This window comes from Melanaphis sacchari, unplaced genomic scaffold (genome assembly GCF_002803265.2).
Source record: "Melanaphis sacchari strain LSU unplaced genomic scaffold, SCAv2.0 Contig11_pilon_pilon, whole genome shotgun sequence".
NCBI classification, from domain to species: domain Eukaryota; kingdom Metazoa; phylum Arthropoda; class Insecta; order Hemiptera; family Aphididae; genus Melanaphis; species Melanaphis sacchari.
In genome coordinates, this window is record NW_020270469.1 from 289200 (window position 1) to 314451 (window position 25252).

Here is a 25252-nt window from a genome sequence, read left to right on the forward strand (position 1 = left end):
GTAACATTAATTTCATGTTACTTAGTAACATTAATTTCATGTTACTTGTAACGTGCATGGAGTATTACTTGTAACGTGCTTGGAGTATTACTTGTAACGTTCACGGAATGTTACCAGTAACCTGTATGAAATGTTACCGGTAACATGTATGGAATGTTAATATAAAACATTGTATTCATATTACAATTGAAGTTACTTTCTCGGGACATAAGCAGTTCCATACACATTACAATTACGTAAATGCCACTTAAAATGTAACATTACAAGTTACAAATTAATATTGTAGAAATATTGCCGAAATATTCCATTGCACAGTGGGTAATAACGTAAAGTGATTCTATTTTTTAAAGCGCAATTGGTTGTATGAAATTATAAATGAATTTGAATGAATGCCAATTCGGCCAAGCCGACGTTCGTGGTTGGAGACTTAAACGTGACATAAGTAGTTGAATGGGCACGCATTATAAATTTAAAGCATCCGCTAGTGTATCGGATGAAAACCAATAGTGCTCAACGATGATGATTTTTAACTAGATTTTAACGTGGGTATTTAACCGTCAATATCCGATTCATATATATATATATATACACACTGTTAAATCGAGATTGCACTTATTCATATAGTTAAGCTGAACAAAAATAAAAAATAAAAATAGTTATTTGAGCCACTGTACTGAATGGTGTTTGTAGAATTATGTTAGTGCGTATATTATATATGACAATATATCATAATATGTAGGTATGCTACATTATAAAAATAATATTTGCCCATTAATTCACCTGAAATATAATCAAACGACCGTGTCGTCGCCGCGTTTTGACCGAGATTGGTCAAATTCGATTTTTATACGCACGTGCGCCGTAAACCAACAAACGTTGCCGTCTACTGTAATTGTTGAGAGGGAGAGGGGGCAGAGGCGCGAATAATATACGAAATAAATAATGAACAATAAGAACGAAAAAAAAAAAAAGGGAAATGCGCTCGATCGCGCCGGGATATCTGCGAACTTCATCTTCGCTGCTGCGCGCGCATCGTCGTCGCCGTCGTTTTAAACAACAATAAAATAATTTACCTAATAATGGCTCACATGCGTTCAAATTATTTATTATCATTATCGTCATTATTGTTGTTATTATTTTATGCGCTTTGCAGGCAGGCACGTCATGAAATAATAATAATAATATCACTAATATCCACACACACGGCGGCCGGTGAAAGTGAGCGACGCGATCGGGTGTTACGTGCGCGGGCGCTGTCGACGTGATGGCGGCGGCGGCGGTGGCGGCGACGACGACGGTGCGCGCGCGTGGGAACCACCGATCTCCGACTCATTCTTCGTCTTGTACGGTCTTCTTCTTCCACTCCACCGCCGCCACGCCGTCCGAGTAGGCTAAACGTAACGGTATATGCCACGCTACGGAGCTGCTGCTGCTGACCCAGTTTTGCGATCGCCGCCGCCGCCGTTGTCCGGCCAGTCAGTTAGTCTCGCGTGCGACACCCGGCCGAGCTCAGTCAAACCCATGTGCGTGGTCTCGCGCGCCCCTACAGTGTACTGCATGTGGACGACTCATGTACTTAAAGATACTATTCCTTTGGGCAGTAAGTACTCTCTATATTGACTGTGTAATAATAATAATAATAGTAATAATATTGTGATACTGATGTATGGGAATACGATGATTATAACGATCGTAGGTGTACGATCAAACGGCATTAAACATTAAATTGTTATTCATAGTCTTACAACCCTTCGAGGTTTTTGATTTAATTTTTTTTTATAAATTATTATGATGCGTATGACGAGTGAACAACGACGAGAGAAAAAAAATATTAAAGCAAACTTTCATCGAAAATGTTCACTTTATAATATGTGTGACGTGTGCACACGCAGATATTTTAAAGTGGAATAATGTGTAACATTAATACAACAAACACGTTACGTGCGTAGGTAGTATATGTGCTATGGTGGCATTAAAACAAAATTTTATTTTTCTACTCGTCCCGTTGGACACACTTCACCTGAATCTGACGCCCGATAAAATTAAAGAGTATTGGGGATGCAATATGAATACAATCGCTTTTCTTGCGCATTCGAATTCTTCGTATTTTTCTCCATCCTGAAAATATTTTATGCACCGGTTTACCACCCTGATTTTGGGTATATCGTAAAATAAAACAAGACTTTCTTAAAGATTGTGGCATGTATACATGTATACATGACGTATTTGATCATGCCTCAATAAAATATTTTTTAACCATTATTGTATGATGTATGTGTGTGTGTATAGTAATACCGAATACGCGCAAACAATTTATAAAACGAGGTTTTAACAAAGCGCGTGCTCGGGAGCAGGAAGAGGAAGAGCTCTCGGCAAGGCGGGGTGAAGGTCGGAGCTTCACCTTTCCAGTGCGGTCAAATGTATATTTAAACCAAACTGGACCAATGCTCTCGACCGAGTCAATATTATCTTATTCTCAAAGATAATTTTGATATTTACGGTTAATAAAAAATACATTATTGTATTATATATTAGATTTAGTACCTTTACATATTGAGAAAAATCGCAATATATACGATCCAATAAAATAAAAAAAAAAATTGAATTTCCTAAAACGAATCTAATTCACTCGTATATATGCTTCGTGAACAATCTTATTATTACACTTAAATTTATAAGGAATTGAGTTAAGTATAAAATATAAGGCTATTCCGTAAAGTATATATACGTGTTGATCTATCTGTCGAATATGGCATATTATTTATTAAACATTATGTGACTGGTACTATAATCACTATGTTGTTGCCATGAGTTATTACACGTCATATTTTTTTTTAGATTTGTAAAATTTAATTAAATTTAAAAATGATTTTTAATGTAATATATTATGATAAGAATTAAGAATGTATAAATTGTAAAATCAACTTTTAATATTGCTGATATTATTGAATTAATAGGATTACATAAAATTGTATTAAATTTTATATTTTAAAATAATTAATGGTGATTATAATATGGTATACTAACTTATATTCTATATAGAAGAATGATTATTAAAATAATCATTACTCAAATAATGTCTTTTTTAAATTATGTATTATTAGTGTATTTGGACTTAAATTTATTCTCATTTGTTTATGTAAATAATCAATAATGGTTTTATGTTTGTTTCTAATCTGAAACTAACATATAACATATACCTAAATTTAAATTTATGTGGAATAAGGTATTCCATAATACTAATACTCAATAATATTTATAATCTAACTTATTAAACATACATAAAATAAAATATTAAATTGTTTGTATTTTAGTTAATAAGTTAATTAACTACGAATTGAAATTAACTCTTAAATGATATTTGAAATTTACTCAAAAATTAAAATTGATTTTTTTGATTATTACCATATAATATACAAAGAAGCAAAAACAAAAAGGTATTTCATATTCGGCGCACCTTCTAGTCTATTTGTATACCCAAGGTGCACATTTTACAATTATGTTCCATTTACCTTTATTATTTAAAATTGTAATATTTCTTTTATTTGTCATACGCCTCGCAAATTGCTTGTTCACCTAACTAAACTAATAAAGGCTTAACAAATTATTTAAACTAACTTTAGCAGGATTCTTACTCATTTACACACGTTTATAACACACGTATAGCCTGTATAGGTATACGTCCAAATATTTATGTTATCATTATTATAATATAATAATAATATTATTATATCCCTACGTCATGTTTGAAAAGTCTCTGTAACTTCCCGGCTGTCATTGGTTGATATATCATCATATTATTATCTATTCTGGATCCAGTGTTATATTTTAACTCTTTAGGATACTATAGTGTTCTTGCCGAGTTTCCGGTGTACCTATATATCACATTAGTTAATCGTCATTTGTCGCGATAAATCGATTGGCGGAACTGGTTGGTCATTACTCATTATAGACTGTAATATATATTACTTATTACTTTATTAGCTTAATAATTGCAAACCAAACGGATACGCCTAAATACATTACGTTGTAAACGTCGTTTGTATATATTTCTCTTTCTCAACATAGGTAAAGTTGTAAAAAAATATAATTGTAGAAATGTATTGAAATAGTAATTACTTGGAAAAAACAAAACTTAAGTCACAACCACTGCAGTCCCATATCGAGTGCGATCTTCTTGAGCAAAACCCGAAAGACCCGTGTATATATATATATATAAAAAACGTGACGTAGAATGCGCTTAAAGTGGTCAGACCAGATTGGTGGTTAAAAAATAAAATAACGTCCATTATTGCCCGCGTAGAGGTCGTCGAATTCGCGAATTTATTGCGAAACTAGCGGCTTGTACTCATATTACAATATTGTTTCCATATATTATTATTACACTGCTGCACAACACACTTTACAGCGTGAACGCGCGATGTACTGCACCTGTACATGAATTAATAATTCATTCGTCCTTGTGAAATAAAGACACCACTGGAGGAGGTCTTTGACTGTTTCACGAATGGTTGTAATAATATTATACATATTTATTGTGTTTAATTTAATATTTATGTATACGAAAATTTTCGGTGTCGTTTTTGCGTATGAATAAATAATTTTTGGTGAAGACGTTAATTAGAAATCTGATCATTTTATTTTCGATACCGGGGAACCGTAACTAAAATAGGTATCTGATAGCCATTGTCCACACTCTACATAATGTATGATATACGCATATTATATAGTTGTTTAGTGTATACATTATTATGTTTCATTAGACGAAAAAAATAATCGTAATTCATCCTTGCAATGTTGAGGCACCTTGACATTGTGTGCACAATAAAAATCACCGTCAGCCGCCACATGGCACAGTTTCCAATGCCAACGCTTAACTTTCACGGCTCCTTTCTTCTGCCCGACATACCGCTCCTATATAACACATAAAGCAGGTCATACTTTTCTCAAATTTCAATATTGCGTAGAAATTTTCCTAAGAAAATGTTAAATACTGGTTTCAATTTTGGGTAAATTGTATTTACAAAACAATTATATAATTGTTTCTAAAACATAATATATTGTTTGTTTCAGCTGCCGTTGGAGCTCAATGGTTACGGTTACGACGGTTATAGCACTTGCACGAAACCGTATCGCAATGCAAGAACTAAATTTCCTGATTTGCCATGTGATTTTAACACTCAATCATGGTGCATGGTACCTGGATCGACGTACCCGTGGTAATATATTGTAGTATTATTTGAGACATCAAAGTCTCAATGACTAAATAATTAGAAAGCAAAAACCCCATTGTTACCCAAAAATATACGTAGGATAGACGTAGGTCATTTGTTGTGAATGAAAAAAAAATTGCCCATTATATTGTTTGTCATGATTTATGTAACACACACATAAATGTAGGTGAAAGTATGTCTAATATGACACGAGCGAGTGAAAGTTCTAGATTTAAACGGTGATGTTATTTGTATATGTTCGGGATCTGATAAGACGTATATTCTAGGGACACGGTGAAAGTATACCTGTAGTTTTTATAATTTAAGTCTTTTCAAGGAAAACTAGAGTATTTTCATGTATCACAAATATTTCTGAATTTTTCTTTAGGTCAAGGTCAATCAATTTGTGTTGTTATATGATTTTGTAAATAAAATATTACTAAAGGAGGTTATAATTTATCAACACATTGATAATGATTTAATTTAATATTTTTTAGTTTGATATACCTTTTATATACTATATAGTAATTTATATGTTTATACTTTATATAATGATTGATCAATTATCATTGTGTAATAACTCCTAAGTGATGATTATTCATTTTTATTATAGCAATACATAATCAGTAGGTGCAGATTTTGAATGCCTTAAATATATATGTATAATTTATTAAAACTTGAAACTTACAAAAAAATCCCCAAATATTAGTGATGAATTATTATTTAATAAACGTGTTGAATTAATATAATAATTCAAATAATTGACATCTATACACAATTTGTCTATGGTCATGTGATGATGATTTGTTAATTAAGAAAAACCATAGACTTGTGTTATATTAAAACCAGATAACAACGTTAATTATAATGTATTTTATTTTTTAGCTTATTTTTTGAGCCATTAAAAATTTAAGACATTTTAAAATTAAGCTTTCTTTTTATAAATAGCCGATACTTGGTTAAAAATCTCAAAGATGTAAAATTTAAAGTTCCTCATATAATATTAAAATGTAGGTACCTATGGTAATTTCAAAGTTTCATAAATTAATTTGTCAAAATTATAAACACTTACAAATTATTTTTTAGCTAAGAATTCATGACATTTTTCATTAGTATGCTAAACTTTACAAATATAATACAAGTTTTGTAGATCGCAAGTCTTACAGTATTCTAAAAATATTGAAAATACACATATTTACAATTATTTTTTCAAATTTGAGGTTCTAATTTTGTCGAAATTGAATATTTATTTATAAATTTGTAAATTAACTATAAAAATATATTCTTAGAAATAGAAGTTGCAGATATATCGTCTCAACTGGGTATCATTTTCTATATGATTTGGTTTAAATTTCAAGTATCTACGGTTATTTAATTTTTATTTACCTACGCTAAAAAAACAAAATCGATTTTGTCGAAATTCTATTTTGCGTAAAATTGTTCGTTTTCATAAAACTTTATTTATTTATTATTCTTTGTTATTTGGAAAAGTTCTTAGAATATTTTGATTCTGAAAACCCCTTCCCTTCCCCCATCAACAAAAAAGTACTAACTAAATTGAAATTATTGATACTAAAAGCCACCCTTATAGAATTGAAAATATAAGTATTTTTACTGCACCAAAAAGTGATGACGGGCATAAAAAATAAACGCACGGTTAAATTATAATGCATTCATCGCTCCACTCTGAATTTACAAGATAAAATTATCGATGTAATTTATTGATGTGCTACTTAACGTATATCAGTATAAGTTCTATGACTATATAGGTATATCATATATATTATAAATTGTTGATAGTTATAAACTTTTAATTTATTAAATTAGCTTAAAAAACCCGAAGTACTGGATCTTATTTCTAGTAAATTTAAAGTGTATCTCATCATTAAAGAGATCGTTGTACCTAAAAGAAGATCTGAATGTAATCTGATGTAGTCTAAATAATTCAATAATACCTGGATATCATATGAAAATGATTTTGAACGGGGATAGTCTGTCAGCCTAAAATTCTAAGAATATTTTATTAGATATTTACATTGTCATCACTTCATCAGTAATTATTATAATATTATAATTTATAATAGTATTATATAAATTTAATAATGTATAACCTGTTTGCTGGTAAACGTAATTTTTATTTCAATACTGTAGAATTGTATGAATAGATTCATAGTTTCTAAACTCGGTTAAATATCCAATTTCGCTAAAATGCAAACTTGAAATGAAATGCCTCTAAAAAAAAAAAAAAGTGCACAGGTATTTTTGAGACTTTTATGGTTCAATTGTATGATAACTTTTCAGAAACCTTGAATTAAATACTTAAACTTTAACTATTGTAATTAAAACAGTTATATTCATTTTTGAGTTACAAAAAAATATTGATTTTGTTGAAAACTGGTTTTGCGTACAAATTTCCGACTTGTTAATTTTTTTGAATTATTTTTTTCGACTATTATCAAAATAACTAAGAATTTTAAAGGTTTAGTCCTTTTAAGTACCAACTGGCAACTAGATTACCAAAAATCACTTTGATAGTCAAAGATTATCTGCACAATAGCAAAAAAATGTTTAAAAAACACATCACATTATTGAAAAAACCATGTACCTACTGTTCAGAATTTAAAATATGTATAACCACGGGGCTCAGGTACACGGTACACCGTACATTTAGTTTAACTATAATATTAAATATTGTATGTACCATTTATGTTATTACGTTATATTCGTACATCATATTATAATAACTAGAATATTAAACATAACATTATACATTTTAGTGTTTTACAATATCATAGCCCGGGGATGGTTATTAAACTATCGACACACTTTACGATTTCAGACATTGATTTGCGACAGACGATTGCTATTATAGTTTATTTCTTTATCTTAATCACGTTTTATCCGGTTGTGATCCGAACAATAGGCCGTTAATCGTTATTGACTATTGTAGCAAAGCTACTGCGTTTAAAACTATACGTGACGTTACGCTTGACCTTGAAAAACAGCATTAAAACCACTGATAGAGATACATAGTCATTTATTAAGGGTCAACATTTTTAAGGCCCATGATCAATAATTGTTTTTATTTATGTCTTTAATAATTAAAAATTAAAGGATTATAATTTCATTGCTAATGCATATTTTGACTTTTACGTTCTGTGATGTTAACTTAAATACAATATTACAATTATTTAAAGTGCGCAAAAATTACTTCCCGAGATTGTTTGCATACAGTTTTATAAAATTTTATATCCTGATGGTGAGGTTAGGTATAGAATCATCTAAAATTTTTTTTTTTAGATTTTAAACTATTAAAAGTACACTATTGTCTATTATAGATGGGTATAATTATGCTATAGCTTTTTTTACTTTGTAATTTATAGTCGGAGTATATCTATGGGCGTTGTATGAAAAAACATTATAATTCACAATTTATAAGAAACTATATTATGATGGCGAACACGAAATTTGTTGGTCTATTATGCCGAGTGCCAACTTAAACATAAAGAATTTTATTCCATTTCACTGCATATAATTATTTATTTAATAAATTACAGGCATTTGTTTATTTTGGAATCGTATAATACTATAAGATTTATATTGAACGCTGGGTGTTGAATCTTTCTCCAACTATCACACTACAAACTTGATTTCAAAACCTTTATCTTTCTAGGAAATGCATAATTTCATTCTCCATTTCTCCAACCTTAAATTTGGCCACATGTAGTATGTATTTGTTGTGTTCACAGCATATTTTTGAAGGGAGATGTCTTAAATTAAATCGGGAATGTTCCGCTCAAAACTATTTTTTTTTACTCTTAACAGAAAATCATGGTATTTCTCGAAAAATGTAATGTATGTTTACTACACCTTTCACCAAAAATATTTTCAAAAACATTTTACGTTTTTTTAACATTTTTTACGTTAAGTGGATCACCTGTTATTATATAATATTATATGATTTTCTACCTATATTATATGATTTACTCGTTTTTCCATCGTGATCGTTGTATTATTGATTGAATTTCGTATTATATATTCATGTATAGGCACGCAGTCCGACGGTTCGTTTTCGAGAATCACGGTTTGATGAAACGCATGTACGGCGAACAGCGACACATATCGGTGTTACGCGCTGACATGGACTCCAACGACATCGAAGGAGGTGTCTGGAACCGACGCCGGGAAGAGTCGTCGTTAAACCGCTACGACACACAACCGTCGCCGCCGGCGCCAATTTCAGGGATTTCCGCCGGCAACGCTTCGGCTAGTAACAGTAGCAGCTCTACCACGACGACGACCTCCTCCACCACCACTACCACCGCGACCACGACTACGACCTCCACCGCCCGACCGTTGAACGTTACTGCCGCCCCCGTGGCCGACACCATGCCGCCTACGACGACGGCCGTTCCGGAAGACGTGGGAGACGGTACTGTGGACGACGTTACCGTGGACGACCAATTGCAATTCGAAACCACCACCGATCCGATAGCGTCAACCCAGCGCACCGACCAGGTGCAGGAGCAACCGGGATTCTTCCAGGAGTCGACCGACGGTGGCACGGACAACACTCAGAAATCAAAAGGCATGTGAGTACCCTATATATTTATATGGTTAAAAAAAAATCGATTACTATGACGTGAAATCAATCCGCGTGGTGATACAAATTACAAACATAATATACAAATATAGTAATAAGTACATTCTTTATGTCGTCAATTTATATTTTAAAGTTTAAAATTATAGCGGTGTATTATATTTCAACTTCGAATTCCAACCCTCTGTTAATCCAACAATAAAAATCATATTAAATATTACTGTAAAACGAGTTAATTCGTTTTGGAAAATAATGCTATAAGTATAGGAGGTTTAGTAGTATATACTTAGTATACTGTTGCAGTAGTATGTGCAGTGCCGGATTTAACATTTTTTTAACCTGGGGAAAAATATGAAATTTGTGCCCTTTTATATCAATAACATTATTTTATTTTTTTACTTATTGTATAATTAGAAATTTAATTGGCGCCCCTTTATGAGTAGCGCCTGGGGCACGTGCTCCGGATTGCCTTCCCCTAGATCCGGTACTGAGTATGTGTAGTGTATTTTTGTGATGTGCTTAGGAATATGCCCAAACAAAAGAAATATAAGTACGTACTACGTAGTATATTATTTTCGATTCCTGAATTTAGAATTTTTCTGGAATTTTAATTTAATAACTATGATACGATTACGCTATTATATGAAATTTGATTTGTTTTAAAACAAAAACTCAATCAATAATGAGCAAACTCAGCGTTTTTTGCTGAACGCATATTTACCTTTGAATGATGATACAATAATAATACTATTATAATATATCCTTTACAATTACGTGGAACCATACTTTAATGTTGTAGTAACGCTTGCCCTGTAAAGGAAGAAGTAGTCGCGCCATTCTGGGCGAACAACACTCGTGGCGAAGTGCTCGCGTTGCTCAATCTCTATCCGTTCGAGCAGTACGTCCACTGGGAACGATGCACGTGAGTATTGCGTTTAGTCAATATTTTATAATATATATATGCAAGATGATTCATAGAGAAGATATTTCTGGTAAATTCTTATGTTTATCAAAACCAATGTAATTATCAAATGTATAATTTGAAGCATTTAATATAATTCTAAATTTTAAAGAAAATTAAATTTTTAGAATGATGGGATCTGGCATAATAGGTTACTGCTTAATGCCTTGCTAAAGAACATAATCGAATGTTTAAAAAAACTTTAATAGTAGTTATGGAAGTGCCGTGCTACTTTTTTTATAGTGATATTGGTATCTACCTAGAGCGTACTGTTTTACTTTATTTTATTGTGTTAACACTTCATTTTTCGTAAAAAAAGCATACATTTTGTTACTAATAGCGAAATTAAATTATTTTTATTTTAGTTTATAGGGAAATAGTTTAATGAGTTTTTAGTTTCCTTATATCTTGTCGGAAACGTCAAAATGTGTTGGTAACTACTTATATAAACGGGAAATAATTTATGTCCATTCAATTGGTAAGAATAAAAATGTCTACTTTTTGAAGTAAAAAAAAGTAGCGCCCTTGTTTTAAAAAAAAAAACTCATTTTGCAACGCTCTATATATTTATAAATATATTTAAAAAAAAAATAGTAGTGACCATCGTGGCGAACATTCTTTTTTACGCGTTAGAAGCTAGTTGATACATTGAAAGCATAGTGATATATATCCCACCGTTGGCGGCGTGGATCACATCACTTTGGTCATTTTTGTGCGGTCGTCGAATCTAAAATATAGTCATAAAACTTACGTATCATAAAAATAAAATACAATTTTATTATGTTATGTCCACACGTCTAACCAACCGATGATATGATATTGTGTTGCGCAGGTTCGAGAACAAGCAGATGTTCTGTCGCCAGGGCTGCCGGTGCGAACAGCAGTACCGCCTGCACAGGCTGCTCGCCTACGACCCGTCCAACGACTGCCGCGGAATATTCTCCGACTGGTTCAGGTTCCCGTCGTGCTGCGTGTGTCGTTGCTACGATCTGCCGAACGACCTGAGGATCACGTCCCGCAGTCCACGCACCGACGGCGACGACAGTACCAGCGGCCACGGCAACAGCAACGACCTCGACACGTGGTTCCAAAATCCGTTGAACTCTTAACTTTTACTTTTCTTTACACGATATTGTATTATTATGACATGGCCGTGTATAGTCTTTTCTCCCTCCCTCTCTCTCCTTTGATGGTATTATTTGTGTCCGCGTTTCATTTATAACATAGCGTTGGGCAAAAAAAAAAAAAAAAACCAAAAAGTCCTTTGCGCGACTCTTGTAGATCGATGAGTTATTTGAAAGGTCGTATACCGTGCATCCCCATATATGGCAATCAGTTTGAAATCATGAAATTTCGATAAAAACGTAGGTACGTTCGTTGAATTATTTATCAGTTTATATTAAATGATTGACGTGACTTGCTACCTAACTATAACTAATAGATAATTTTTGATTATAATATTAAAACAACTAAAATCGAGTACCTATATACAGTGAAATCAACCTAACCTAACCACGAATTTGATTTCGTTTCTTTTTGTCATTATTAATCATACAATATATATTTTTAATTATTATCATATTTTATGCATATACAGTAGAACCTCGATTATCCGTGTTTGCGATTAACCGTGCCCATTCTTCCGAACATTTTTAAACATAATACTCGATATCGACAATCGTATTAATGACATTTTTGACGATAACTTCATATTTTAAGCCCTAATAACTTGTAGTAGGTATACAATATTATGGATGTAGGACGTATGTATAACATTATTGTATGTATACGTCTTCTTATGTATATTTCTAATTACAATTGAATCAAAATTTTTAAAATTTCATTATTATAAAATTGTACCTAGGTATTTCCAATTATAATTAAATAAAAAATTTCATTATCATAAAAAGTCTCGATTAACCGTGATTTTCATTTATCCGTGTGACCCTCTCCCCATCATTACCCCGGATAATCGAGGTTCTACTGTATTCATAAATTAAGCAAATGTTCACGTCGGTCTGCAGTAAAATTATTGTTTTTTTTTTGCCTTGCCTGTCGTGTTTAATATACAGACGTTTAGATCTATAAAATATAGAAGTCAGCCATAGGTTTATAATATCATTTTTGTTTTTAAATGTTTATCAAATATAACGCGTAGGTATCATCAATATATTATACATGTTGTACATAAACTTTAGTGTATATATAATATTTTTATATAGTGTTAAGGATTTCTATCTTGTGATACATTTAATTAATTATTAATATTATTTATTTAATTATATTTTAAGTTCATTCATTGATACAATGATGAATTATATGTGCATACTTGTGGTGTAATAACGTGTCCATATTTATATACACTAAAAATTATCACAAATTTGTGATTTTAAACTGCAAAATTTATCGTTTATCTATGAAAATAATGTTAAATAATAATGTTACATTGTTGTTGATATTTTAATATATTATATATATATATATACAGTATAGACCAGAAAGTCGTTCTATAACTTTCAAGTCTTTATACAATGGCCTCTAATCAAAATGTTGGCTTGATTTTTTTAGTTATGTTGTATCTAACAGTTTATACTAGTTTGATCAATGATAACAGCTTCCAAAAATTAAATTTATTTGATTAGTACATAATATACTGATATACATTATAAACTACACGAGTTCAAAAACAGTGTTTAGTGTTGGATTGAATGTTTCCTCTTGTACTATCGTCAGATGCTGGAATACTAGTTACCAGAGTTACCTAGATAGCAGATAGAATAGTACAAATAATTTGAACACATAATATTGTAATTATTTAAATAAAAATATATTCAAATGATTTTTTTAAAAAAATAATTAAATTAATTATTAAAATCAATTGGTTGAATAAAAAATTATTAAAAAAAAAAAAACAATTGTTTAAAAAATATATGAATAATTATTTACATAAAAATTTGTCCTACTGAAAGACAATTACATCAACTGTTATTTCAGGCGCCTACCGACAAAACTAGATTAATCTAGTCTTATGCAATTATCTATCCATCGAAGTAAAAAATTTAATTACATCGAAAATGTTTAACAATAATAAACTTATCTGATATGAATTTTAAATACCTTTAATAGGTATGACAACATCCACAACAATTTATGCAGGTATTTATAACTATTAACAAATATTTATGTGGCTACCTAATATCATAATAATAGCAATATTATACTGTACGTGAGCAATAACTTGCTATTTTTCAAAAATTAAATCCTTTCAGTGCTAATGATTTTATTGCGTATATACTAATTTATACTGTACAATTAAAAATAATAATACAATTATTATTTTGTATAAAATCATGATGATAAAAATAAATTGAATTTGTAAAATAATATGGAGAAAAATAGGAAATCGAAATTAACAAATGTATTTAAATATAATTATATACAATCAGGAAACATAATATGTGAAATGGAATAATTTATGAAAATATTAATTGTGCTTATATTTTTTTTAATACATTTCAGATTTAATGTATTGCACGGCGTTGTAGATAGGCTATAGAATGTACTCACGTCATCTTGAGTATATTATTATAATAGTTCACTTCACACTTCGTGATCTTGATCTTATTAATACTGAATTTCACACGTGGATTCGTGGTTTTATACAAAAATTCAATGACAATAACAAATTCATTGTTCATATTTTTTATGATTAAAAAATATCGAACCAGATTTAAATATTTTAAATCCTAATAGGTATATCATAACCTTTAAATATTTTTATCTTGTCGCGTGATATTGTGTTATCATTATTAATTATTAACTAACCTCTTTTCTCGCTATTTACTCTATTGACCACTTAGCTTTTGGCTGTGGAACACTGATATTGACCGAGTTGATTCATTGATTGCTTACGTTAACGTTGAGTTACGAGTTGCTGACTTGAATAATTTGTGCTACAAATTAACGGCATTCGTTTTTGCGGAAATAGAAATAATCTCGAAGACTTCAAGACTTCATTTACATTTGCATATATATATCATAAGAGTGTCCCATTGGAATTTGTAAACAACTAAGTAGGTAACATTTGATTATCAATATAATATCATAATGCAAATTTGTAATAGTTACTTACTATTTGTATAGGTTCAAAGATGCATACTAAGGATTTAATCAAATCCAGTTGGGCAGATGAAGTTGAAGATCATTTGGAGAAAACTACATTACCGCCAGCAAAAGTTGATACACACGGTAATACCAAAATTATTACTGAATATCGTTGGAACAAGGATGATAAAAAAGAAAAGGTAGTTCGTACATATAAAATTGAAAAACGATTAGTATCTAAGACTATTGCTGAACGAAAAACATGGGCTAAATTTGGAGATTCTCGTAATGATAAACCCGGACCAAATACTTCTACCACAATTCCGGCTGAAGAAATACAGATGCAGTTCTTGTCTGGTAAGGATGGTGATAAGGTTGAAGAAAATCCATTGGACAAATTAAAGAATGTAAACATGAACATTAAATGCCGAAATTGTGGTGGAGAGCATTGGTCGTTTTCATGTCATCTCAAAGGTACTGGTTTGGTGATTGAAGATAAAAAATTGGTTCAAGAAAAAGTGCCGGAGCCTGAAAAGAATACCAGTACCAACAGGTATGAATATATTATCTTTTCATTTATTAAAACATTGATTGTTTGAAGATGTAATGACTAAATACTCTCATCTATTGCACACATGTAATATATATACATGTTTGTGGTAAATAGTATCAATTTATACCATATTATTAGGTTTTTGGTTTTATTTTTGTTTATATTTGTATTATTATTAAGTTTATAAATGAAAACATTAACTTCATTATAGAGTTTTTTTGTATATTAAATATTTTTAATATGTACATTTCGGTTGTGTAGTTTATAATAGCTTTTAAAATAATTAGGGTAACAAAATTTTATAATTATTAAGGAATACAGATTATTTATATTATATGTGTTCAAGATAAACATGATTGTTGAATCCTCTTAAAACTATTCTTGTGTATAGATAGGCAATTATACAAAATAGTATTCTTAGTCTTTTTTTTTTTTTTTAGACCATATATTCCCCCATCAGCAAGAGAAGGAGCTACAAATACAGCTGGAAAACGAGATCCATATTCACGTGGTTATGATGAAGTACCTGCTATCCGTATAGAGAATCTATCTGAAAGTACATCTGAAGCTGATTTAAGTGAATTAGTGAACAAATTTGGTCAAGTTGCTCGAATTTTCTTGGCATCTAATAAGGTCACTGGAGCTTGTAAAGGATATGCATTTGTTAATTTCAAATCTAAAGTGGATGCCGAGCGAGCTATTAAAGGATTGCACGGATATGGATATGATCATTTAATATTAAATGTTGGTTGGTCGACTAATAACTATAGTAAGAGTACTTATTGATGATTTGATGGAAATTTCTTGAAAATAACAATAATATTTTTTCATTATTCTATGGATATCTTATTTTATACCTATTTTTCAGTCAATAATATAAATATATAAAGCACAATAGTTTCTATACTATTATAATTTAAATATAAATTTGTATTTTTTTTCTGAGCTTTTAATACAGTAAAAGCTTTATAGTTGGGTTACAATAACAAAAAAATAGACTTATAAAAGAAAGTATAGAGAATAAGAAAGAAAGAAAGGAAGAATATTATTCTTGATTAAATTAAAATGTTTACGTATATGATGCTCTTAAGAACTTAGTATATTCATTATAGGTTTTATTTATTCTTGAATTTTTTAATTATTTTATGTGGATGCAACTGTTGATATTACCGATGTATATTTTTCATCAGAAACCATGAACATCATAACATTTTTCTGGTAAAAGACTGGTTCACACGCATACACACAAATTAATATAATTATTGTATCAATTACATCTATTGCTCTACTTAAAATCTAAAATAGTTATTTAATACAAAAATAATTGAACAAGGAAACATAAATTATTTTATATTTATATTATTACTGTATATCAATATTATACCAAAGCATGTACACTTCATAGGATAATTGGTATGAAATTATAATTATCAATTTTTAGATTTAGTAGTTATTTATATAAATATAATTTTTCCTTAAAAATATGATACTCTAAAACTATATATTTTTAGATATACAAGAATATATTGTTATTACTGTTCATATTCAGAAAATTTGCATAATTATTTCATATGTAATATTTTTCTGTATATAATAGTAAAGTTATAGTCTACAGTAAAGATTCTACACTTCAACAGATGTACCAAACCACAGAATAAAAACCAGTTTTGGAATAGCCTATTTCAACAGTGTATCAAAAATTTATTATGTACACTCCATATGTTATTAGGTATATAAATAATATTATAATTAATAATACTAAATGTGAAAAGTGCTTAGATAGCTCATAACCCGAGTATGGTTTAGTTGTTGCACTAGAAGCAGATTTTTTAAATTTGAAGAAAAGAGGATTTTTAACACATCCAAAAAAAAATGTATACACGATAATGAAATAAATTGTAATGTGCTTTGAAAAACGTGTGAAGTCACTAAATGTATATGAAGATACTTTTGAAAAACTCTTCAATAAAAATATAAAATTTACATTCCCAAGTAATGAACACATAAGTGATATGTTTACTAATATATTTAATATGTATAAATGAGACAATTCACATATCCAAGGAATCAAAAATTAATTTAAAAATAATATTTCTAAATTAATGATAGTAGTTATCTATCAGTCGATTTTAAGACTTAAAATAATTATAAAAATTGGTTAAATATTAGCTTTATTCACATTATAGTCGACAGTTGTTATGCACAACTGTAGTCTATAAAGTTCAACTGTTCAAAGTATAAAAAAGAGTATTTTGGAAGTTGAAACTACAAAACTACTAATTAGTAACTAGACTGTGTTTGGTGGTATTAGAAAGAAATAAGAACTAAGAAGTAAGAACTTCTCGTGGACGCCTAATTACGCATTTTCCGGAAATCATAGTTGATACTTGATAGTATCAATATTCTATAGCCGTGGATCTAACTATTAACTGACCCTTTCACAATTTAACATGATTAAGTTGGTATTACTATTTTCAAACTTTTAAATGTGATTAAATTCCATAGAACTTATAAGATCTATGTTAAATTCATGGTTTAAGATATATCTTAAACCATGGTTATAGTGTTGGTTGATATGATTTATCTTGAAATTGATAACAATTACAATTTCAAATACGAAGCACATGTTTGAATTGTTTATTCACTACAATTCAGTAATTCTGCATTTAGTTTACACGCAATTGCTTTTAATTTTGGCAGTTTGTAGCAATTTAATGTTCAGTTGTGAGCTGTGACTAGTGTATTTTTCTTTCGTTTAATTATATTATAACTTACAATGCCTATCGAAATGTCTTCTGATGTCGATTCTGAGGAAGAGGTAAGTTATTAAATAAAGTAGTTATAATAATAATTTTTTCTAAATTTCCTCATATATCACTATGTAAAGTACGATGTATGTGATACTAAAATTAAATATCCTACACTTGTTTCTTAATAAATTATGAAATTAATTAATAATTTTAGCTATTCTTAACTTAACAATAAATTGGATTTATATAGGTACTATCTAATTTTTAATTTATTAGTATAGAACATTGTCTTTGTATTAACTTATATTAAACAATTATCATAATATCTATTTATAATTAACTAACTCATATTTTATTTATTGAAATTTTCTATTTTTTTTTAGTTGTTGGAATTATATGCATCTGGTAAATTAAAACCGGGTTTGAATATTCCTATAGAAGAAGAAAAAGTATTTATCAATAATGTTGTAAGTAATATTACTATTATGTATGTTTTATTAATATTTATAGACAATCTTGATATATAAAGAATATTACCTGTTTTGGGAGTTACACTAATATTAATAAATAATAAGGTATAGAAAAGTAACTTGATGAGTGGAGAGAAAAATATTAAAGTAAATTAATTAAGTTAATATAATGGCTAAACAGGTGAGAGAAACAGGTGGATAGTAGTTATCAAGTTGAAGCTAATAAAGTAAAAGAATATTATGTCTTTTATATATGTTCTAAGGGTAAAGGCAAGTAGTATATACCACTTAAGTAGAATAAAGACAAAGAAATATTTTTTTTTACACATAATTGTTTTTATAAATGCAATATTTAAAAAAACTATTCATTGCCTATCCTTCTTTTAGAATGGATTGAAAGAAGCTATTGCTTCATTTCAAAGTAGTTTACCATGGAGCGAACGACTCGATATTGTTGCTGAAGCTGCTCCAATGGCTCCCGAGCTTTCAATGGAAGTATGTATTTATTTGTTCTATTCTTAATATCTAAATATTTTACATTTTAAAAACAAATTTAAAATAGCAGATTAGACATTGGGATTTAATTTTGAAAATTAATTTATGTTACTACTTAGTCTTTTCAATGGCAGAATAAGAATTAAAAACCAAATAATTTTTCTACCTGCACCAAGTCAACACCACTAATATTCTTAGCATATACATTTTATTTTGTACCATACTCAAGTACTTGCACAATCAATCATAATTCAGCTTAGTCTTAGTGTAACAAATGTATACTATCTTGTTCTATTCTTACTACGACCGGCGTAAGAACTATATTTTATTATTTTATATTTTGATGAAATAATATTTACTATTTCAAATTTCAACATATCTAAGTACATTTTTTAAATATGGTACAATTTTAAGAGTTTAACATGATTTGAATTTTTATCATTATCAATTTTTTTTTTATGCTATTAGTTGTTACAATAGTTAACATTAAAATAATATCATTAGTTATTTAATTGATATTATATAACATAGTAAATAACTTAATAAATAAAAGAAGGTAGGTTATTTTAACTGTATTTTAATAAGTATTAATAATATAATTTGTGTATAATCTTAAATAATATTTGTTTTTTTATTTTATGTATATTTTAAAATATTCAAATAAAGTAGTATTTGTTGTACCAATTAAATTAATTTTTATGTAATAATTTAGCGCAATGTATTCAGATAAAAATCTGGTATCTTTAAATTGTTCATATTATTTACTTTATTGTAACATTTTTTTTTTTTATTATTTCAGATTACTGAACAACAACAATTTCTTAAAGCTGGTAAAATTGATGAAGTCGCATTAAATGACTTTAAACGAGAAACTATGTTCCACCGTCAAGCCCAATCAGCTGTTATGCGTGGCATAGAATTGTTAAGAAAACATAATATACCTACACATCGACCTGAAGATTATTTTGCAGAGATGTTTAAATCTGATGAGCACATGCAAAAAGTCCGACATGCACTTTTACAAAGAAAGACTGCTCTTGAACAAACAGAAAAAGTTCGACGTATTAGGCAAGAAAAAAAATTAGCTAAAGAGAAACAAGTTGCAGCTATACAAGAAAAACATAAACAAAAACGTGAACTTAATGAAAATATTAAGAAGTTTAGAAAAGGTTTAAGAAATGATTTAGACTTTTTGGAAACTGATAGTGGGAAGAAAAATAAGAAAAAAGATGATGGTGGTGACAAGAAAAAAAATCTTTCAAGGTATTTAAATTTTAAATTATTATTGAACATTGAATATTATTTTAATTAAGTAGATAACATAGATCATTAAATTAATTAAACATTTTTCATATATATTTCATAATATGTTATATATTAACGTATATTAATATATTTACTAATTTTATGTGAAAACATGATATTTTAACAAACATCCATACGTATAGCTTATTAGTTTTAATATTTATCAATTATTTCCACGTTACAATAAATAATTGTAAGAAATAATTTATTATACTATATACTATAATACTACTATATTTGTATATTTGGTTTTTAAAATTTCATTTTTGTATCTTTTTTATTTAATTTTTTTTGATGCGTTAAAATAATATGATCATACATTTGTTAACAATGTGGTACCTATATATCAAAATAGTGAAAGTATTCTAACTTCTTATTTGATTTAATTGAGTTTATTGGAAATACATTATATGAACTTAGAAGTAATTATTAACTTGTTTAGATATGTCAGTCGACCAATTGTCTTTAATTTATTAAAAGTAAACATGAAATATAATATAATATCATTCTTAACATTAAAGTACTATTGAACATAATTCTTCAAAACAAGTTTTACAGTAAATATTTTTTAAACTAATTCTTAAAATTGAAAAAGGTATTTAAAATGTATACTTAATTATTCAACAGCTATCAATAACTATATAGTTAGGTATATATTGTAAAATTAATTAAGTTATTCTTTAATTTATAGCCATTTTAAAAATTAATTTGATTTTTTTAAATGAGTTGATGATCTGGGTTCCCTTAAAATTTACATAATATATTATTTAAGTATATGTTTTCAGTTTTAAAATTAGTAGTCTAAGTATAATTCATTATCATGGTTTAATTTTAAAAGTATTATTTTTTATATGATTATTGTGATATTATATAATATATCTTAAAAATATATTAATTCATGTTATTTTATTTTATAGATCACAACATAAAAGAAAAGGAAAAGATACAAAGTATGGATTTGGTGGTAAAAAAAGAGGCATGAAAGGAAACACTACAGAAAGTACATTTGGCGGTAGTGGGAAATCAAATTTGAAAGGGAAGAATAAGGGTAGAATTGCTAAAAAGAAGAGAATGTCTTCAAAAAAATAAATAAACCAATTTTTAAAAATTTGAATGTACATAATTGTATTATCTGTGAATGTTTTTTACTGTTTAATCCTGTAGGAAGTTCAATTTCCTATTTAGACATTTCAATACAAAACCTTATATTAAAACAACAAATTATAATTTTTCTTTTTTGTAGTGTTTATTCTACTCAAAATAAAAAAGATAGCTAGCTGCAACCAATTTTTGTCAGATGGGGGTCAGACAATATTTGTTTGTTCTCCCTACTTTATGCTTGGTAAGTAGTAAAGTCATGCTCCTGCACATTAACTAGCTGCCGATTATGTTTCTTAACTTGAACAGGATGTAGTTAATTTATTTATTTAATTATCATAAAATAAGTAAAATATTAAAAAATAGGTATTTAAAATATCAAGTACATTTTATTTCTGCAATTAATGTATAGTAGAGTTTATCATTGTGTATAAAATAAAGTAGGGTTATCAACTGTCAACACAAATTTAACATGGAAAATTCATGTCATAAAATCTTAAAATATAACAAATTGGTGATGGTGTGCACGGCATAAATTAAATAAAATTATTTAGTCATGGTGTATATTATGTAGTATCCATAATGTATACAATACGATTGGTACATTAAGCATAACATTTTTTATCTCAAAATAAAATGAAAATTTAAATTTAATTTAAGAAAAGTTGAATATCCAAATTGTAATGTTCATTCAGGAATAATATATTTTTATTTTGTTAAATACATTATAGACTTAATTTTAATTAAAAAGTGCTGTATAAATATATAGTTGTAATTTAATAATATGTTAGTAAAGCGAAATTCTTAGTTAACTTAAAATTAAAATTTTTGATATGCTTATTTATTTCGTTTAATCACAAATTTATATTATGTCTATGTTAAATATATATGATATACATATTCCCTCAGACTAAATTTAAAAGATAATAAATAATATGTAATTTAAAATAATATTTTCTAAAGTCTTATACTAGAAAAATAATTAAAATGCAATTTATTTATCTAATGAACAAAGAGGTATAATTTATTATTGACTAGGTAATTAAGTATTGTACTACTTTTTATAATCTGTTAAGACCACGTAAATTATATGATTAGATTTAAAAAATGAATAATTCTTAAAATATAAAATTCATTGTAGCAATAAATGAGGCACTTACCACTATAAGTGTAGGTACCTATGATTAGGAATTATTATGCTGTTTGTTTAGCCTTTATTGACCTGCACGATTGTCTTGAATAAATATTACCAGAAAACAGTATGTCATGTTGCATGTTATTAAATTATTTGACCGACAAGGTATTGAGAAATTTGTATGATTAAGGTTTTGATAAATTACTTTTTCATGCTTTTAGTTTCAATTAAGGACAATTGAATTATTTTTTTAGGTACCAAACCATGGATTTACGTTATTGATTTCCTATATTTTACATCCACGATTATTTCATAATTTATAATAATTAATAATATCTTAAGCTATCGTCAGTTTTAACTTTTTGAATATGCTCAAGTAGGTACCTCATATTCAACTACTAATTACCTAATATTTCGTATCATATCAATTTGATTAGATTTTTTTGTTAATTTAACATAATTTAGTCTATGAATTGTAATAGTTGTGTTGCACAAGCTTAAATAAACTCGATAAAAATATTAAAATCTTTTATGCCAAATTTTACTGTCATAACATGACAGAATTATTATTTTTGTTCTTTTGATTTCAATTTTTTTTGTTATTGATTTTTAAAATTTATATTTGTCATTAAATTTAGTACAAATGGTATATTTGTTTGACATATCTATTGTCTACCAACTTAATATAATACATTTACATAATATGTAGCAATTGCAGGTGTACGGAGTACATTTATTGATTAAAATATTATTTGTGAATATAAATTAGGTACTTATACTTAGCTCGACTTAGGTAGTAAAAAACTTATTTATTTTCGAATGATGAACACAACTTTAGATAGGTAGGTACCTAATAATTTTTCAATGATAATTTAAATTTTACCATTGAAAATCGAAATGAACTCGAAACAATCTAAATTAATGATTATTGACTGCGTAAAAAATAAATTATTTGAAAACTAGAAAGTAAAACTGACAGTACAGTATAGTTTATTTGTATACAGTATTACAGTGTAGGTACTATGTTGTTTATATTAGTGGCTTAACCAGAGATGTATTTTGGCCGTTAAAACAACCCCAATTTATCGTACAAAAAATATACCTATGATTAAGATTACTACAAATCGTCAAATGGTTTTATTTTATATTTTATATTATTAATATGAAGGTTGATAACTACAAATAGAAGTCCCCATAATATTTTACTATTTTAGTATAAAATTAAAATAATCCGGGCTACGGTCATGACTATTTATAGATGCCTAATCATTAATAATTCTCAGGACCTTAAATAATTATAATATATCCACCTACACAGTTGTGTGTACAAATATTATATTAATTGTCGCGTTATCACTATTAACTAATCTATATTATTATTGTAATTGTTTTTATTTCATGGCGATTTTTAAGTAAGACGCATTGTCATAATTTCAATACTGATTGCTACGAAATCGCTGGGAATCATTCATCTGACACATCAAATAGATTTTTAATTTTAAATACAACATTATTTCAAAAAAACGATAGATAAATTATAAATAATTAAAAAATATAATTAGGTATATGCATAGGTTTTGTTAAATTTATTTAAATTGTAAACTTGAATCGCACATCATATTATAATTTATGGGTAGGTTAACTTGGGTAATAGGTAGGTAAATACATCATTACAAGTGAAAAGTCGAATTATATTGTCTCTCATTGAATCTACTTTGTATTCCTTTTTTTTTTATTATTATTTATACAAGTACTTAATTTATAAAATCATACTTAGGTATATTTAATATGCTTTTTATCATAAATAAGAAGTTGGTAAGTAAGTACTCACTAATTATTATTTATTACATATTTACATCCCGTATTATAAATTATAATTTTAACTGCATTTAGAATTTTATTAAGTAGGTAGGCTGGTGGTACCTAGCCTACTTAAGTGTTCATCTTTTAAATTTTAATTGTCAAAAGGCACTTATAAAGACATGTAAAAACTTATTATTTACGCAATATTTATTGAAAATTTTTCTTATACAATATTAAGAGTAGCCAATATAGGTACTTATTAATGCATTATTTATGTATACAACAAGATTTTGTTATTTTTATATATATGTAAAAACCATGTGAGTATAAAGTTTATACTACGCGAGCGACTAAAGGAGCTGAGAGTTATAAATATAGTATATTAAAAATAAATGAATGTATTGAAGTAGATGAAGAGTTTTAAAATAAATAAAATGGTTTTAACCAAATAATAATTAGATATAATTTATAATGTCGACTTTATTTTACTGTAATTGTTTAAATATTGCCATCACTGCTGTGTCGATAAATTATTATTTTGGTACCTATTTATCGTAATCCGCTACTACACCTGTATTTACATATTTATTGTTGTCTTTGTTCAACATAAGTACCTAGGTATATGCATAAATGTTTGACATTAAAAAATGTAATGTTCATTGCAATTTAGAGGAATGCCTTTTGCTATCTTTCGAATTTTATTTAAGTGGTAAAACAATATTGTATTTTCTTGACAGAAAAAAAGTATTGCTTAATGTCTATAAC

General features: G+C 28.0%; 3 protein-coding genes across 4 annotated transcripts; all 3 read left to right on the forward strand.

The window, feature by feature from the left end:
• The first annotated feature begins 1388 nt into the window (after positions 1-1388).
• On the forward strand, positions 1389-12054 carry LOC112604384 (protein spaetzle 4). The gene is made up of 5 exons (XM_025353405.1): positions 1389-1600; positions 5074-5219; positions 9263-9805; positions 10613-10735; positions 11607-12054. The coding sequence occupies exons 1-5, from the start codon at positions 1571-1573 to the stop codon at positions 11881-11883; spliced, it is 1119 nt and encodes a 372-aa protein (XP_025209190.1). The 5' UTR covers positions 1389-1570; the 3' UTR covers positions 11884-12054.
• A 2551-nt stretch (positions 12055-14605) lies between these two features.
• Positions 14606-16267, forward strand: LOC112604194 (eukaryotic translation initiation factor 3 subunit G-like). Of its 2 annotated transcripts, none has more exons than XM_025353122.1 (3): positions 14606-14851; positions 14918-15431; positions 15872-16267. In XM_025353122.1, the coding sequence occupies exons 2-3, from the start codon at positions 14926-14928 to the stop codon at positions 16215-16217; spliced, it is 852 nt and encodes a 283-aa protein (XP_025208907.1). In that variant the 5' UTR covers positions 14606-14851; positions 14918-14925; the 3' UTR covers positions 16218-16267. The 2 variants fall into 2 exon arrangements, with proteins under 2 accessions (XP_025208907.1, XP_025208906.1); XM_025353121.1 differs by having other exon boundaries at positions 14607-14847.
• A 1777-nt stretch (positions 16268-18044) lies between these two features.
• LOC112604238 (probable rRNA-processing protein EBP2) lies at positions 18045-21565 on the forward strand. The gene is made up of 5 exons (XM_025353184.1): positions 18045-18249; positions 18565-18648; positions 19039-19146; positions 19946-20409; positions 21369-21565. The coding sequence occupies exons 1-5, from the start codon at positions 18208-18210 to the stop codon at positions 21538-21540; spliced, it is 870 nt and encodes a 289-aa protein (XP_025208969.1). The 5' UTR covers positions 18045-18207; the 3' UTR covers positions 21541-21565.
• Positions 21566-25252: the final 3687 nt, after the last annotated feature.

Coding starts and splice junctions, on each gene's coding strand:
- LOC112604384 (XM_025353405.1), top strand. CDS start 1,571: ATGTACTTAAAGATACTATTCCTTTGGGCA. Junction 9,806..10,612: donor ACTCAGAAATCAAAAGGCAT/GTGAGTACCCTA, acceptor TTAATGTTGTAG/TAACGCTTGCCCTGTAAAGG. Junction 10,736..11,606: donor GTCCACTGGGAACGATGCAC/GTGAGTATTGCG, acceptor TGTGTTGCGCAG/GTTCGAGAACAAGCAGATGT.
- LOC112604194 (XM_025353122.1), top strand. CDS start 14,926: ATGCATACTAAGGATTTAATCAAATCCAGTTGGGCAGATGAAGTTGAA. Junction 15,432..15,871: donor AAGAATACCAGTACCAACAG/GTATGAATATAT, acceptor TTTTTTTTTTAG/ACCATATATTCCCCCATCAG.
- LOC112604238 (XM_025353184.1), top strand. CDS start 18,208: ATGCCTATCGAAATGTCTTCTGATGTCGATTCTGAGGAAGAG. Junction 18,649..19,038: donor AAGTATTTATCAATAATGTT/GTAAGTAATATT, acceptor TCCTTCTTTTAG/AATGGATTGAAAGAAGCTAT. Junction 19,147..19,945: donor CTCCCGAGCTTTCAATGGAA/GTATGTATTTAT, acceptor TTATTATTTCAG/ATTACTGAACAACAACAATT.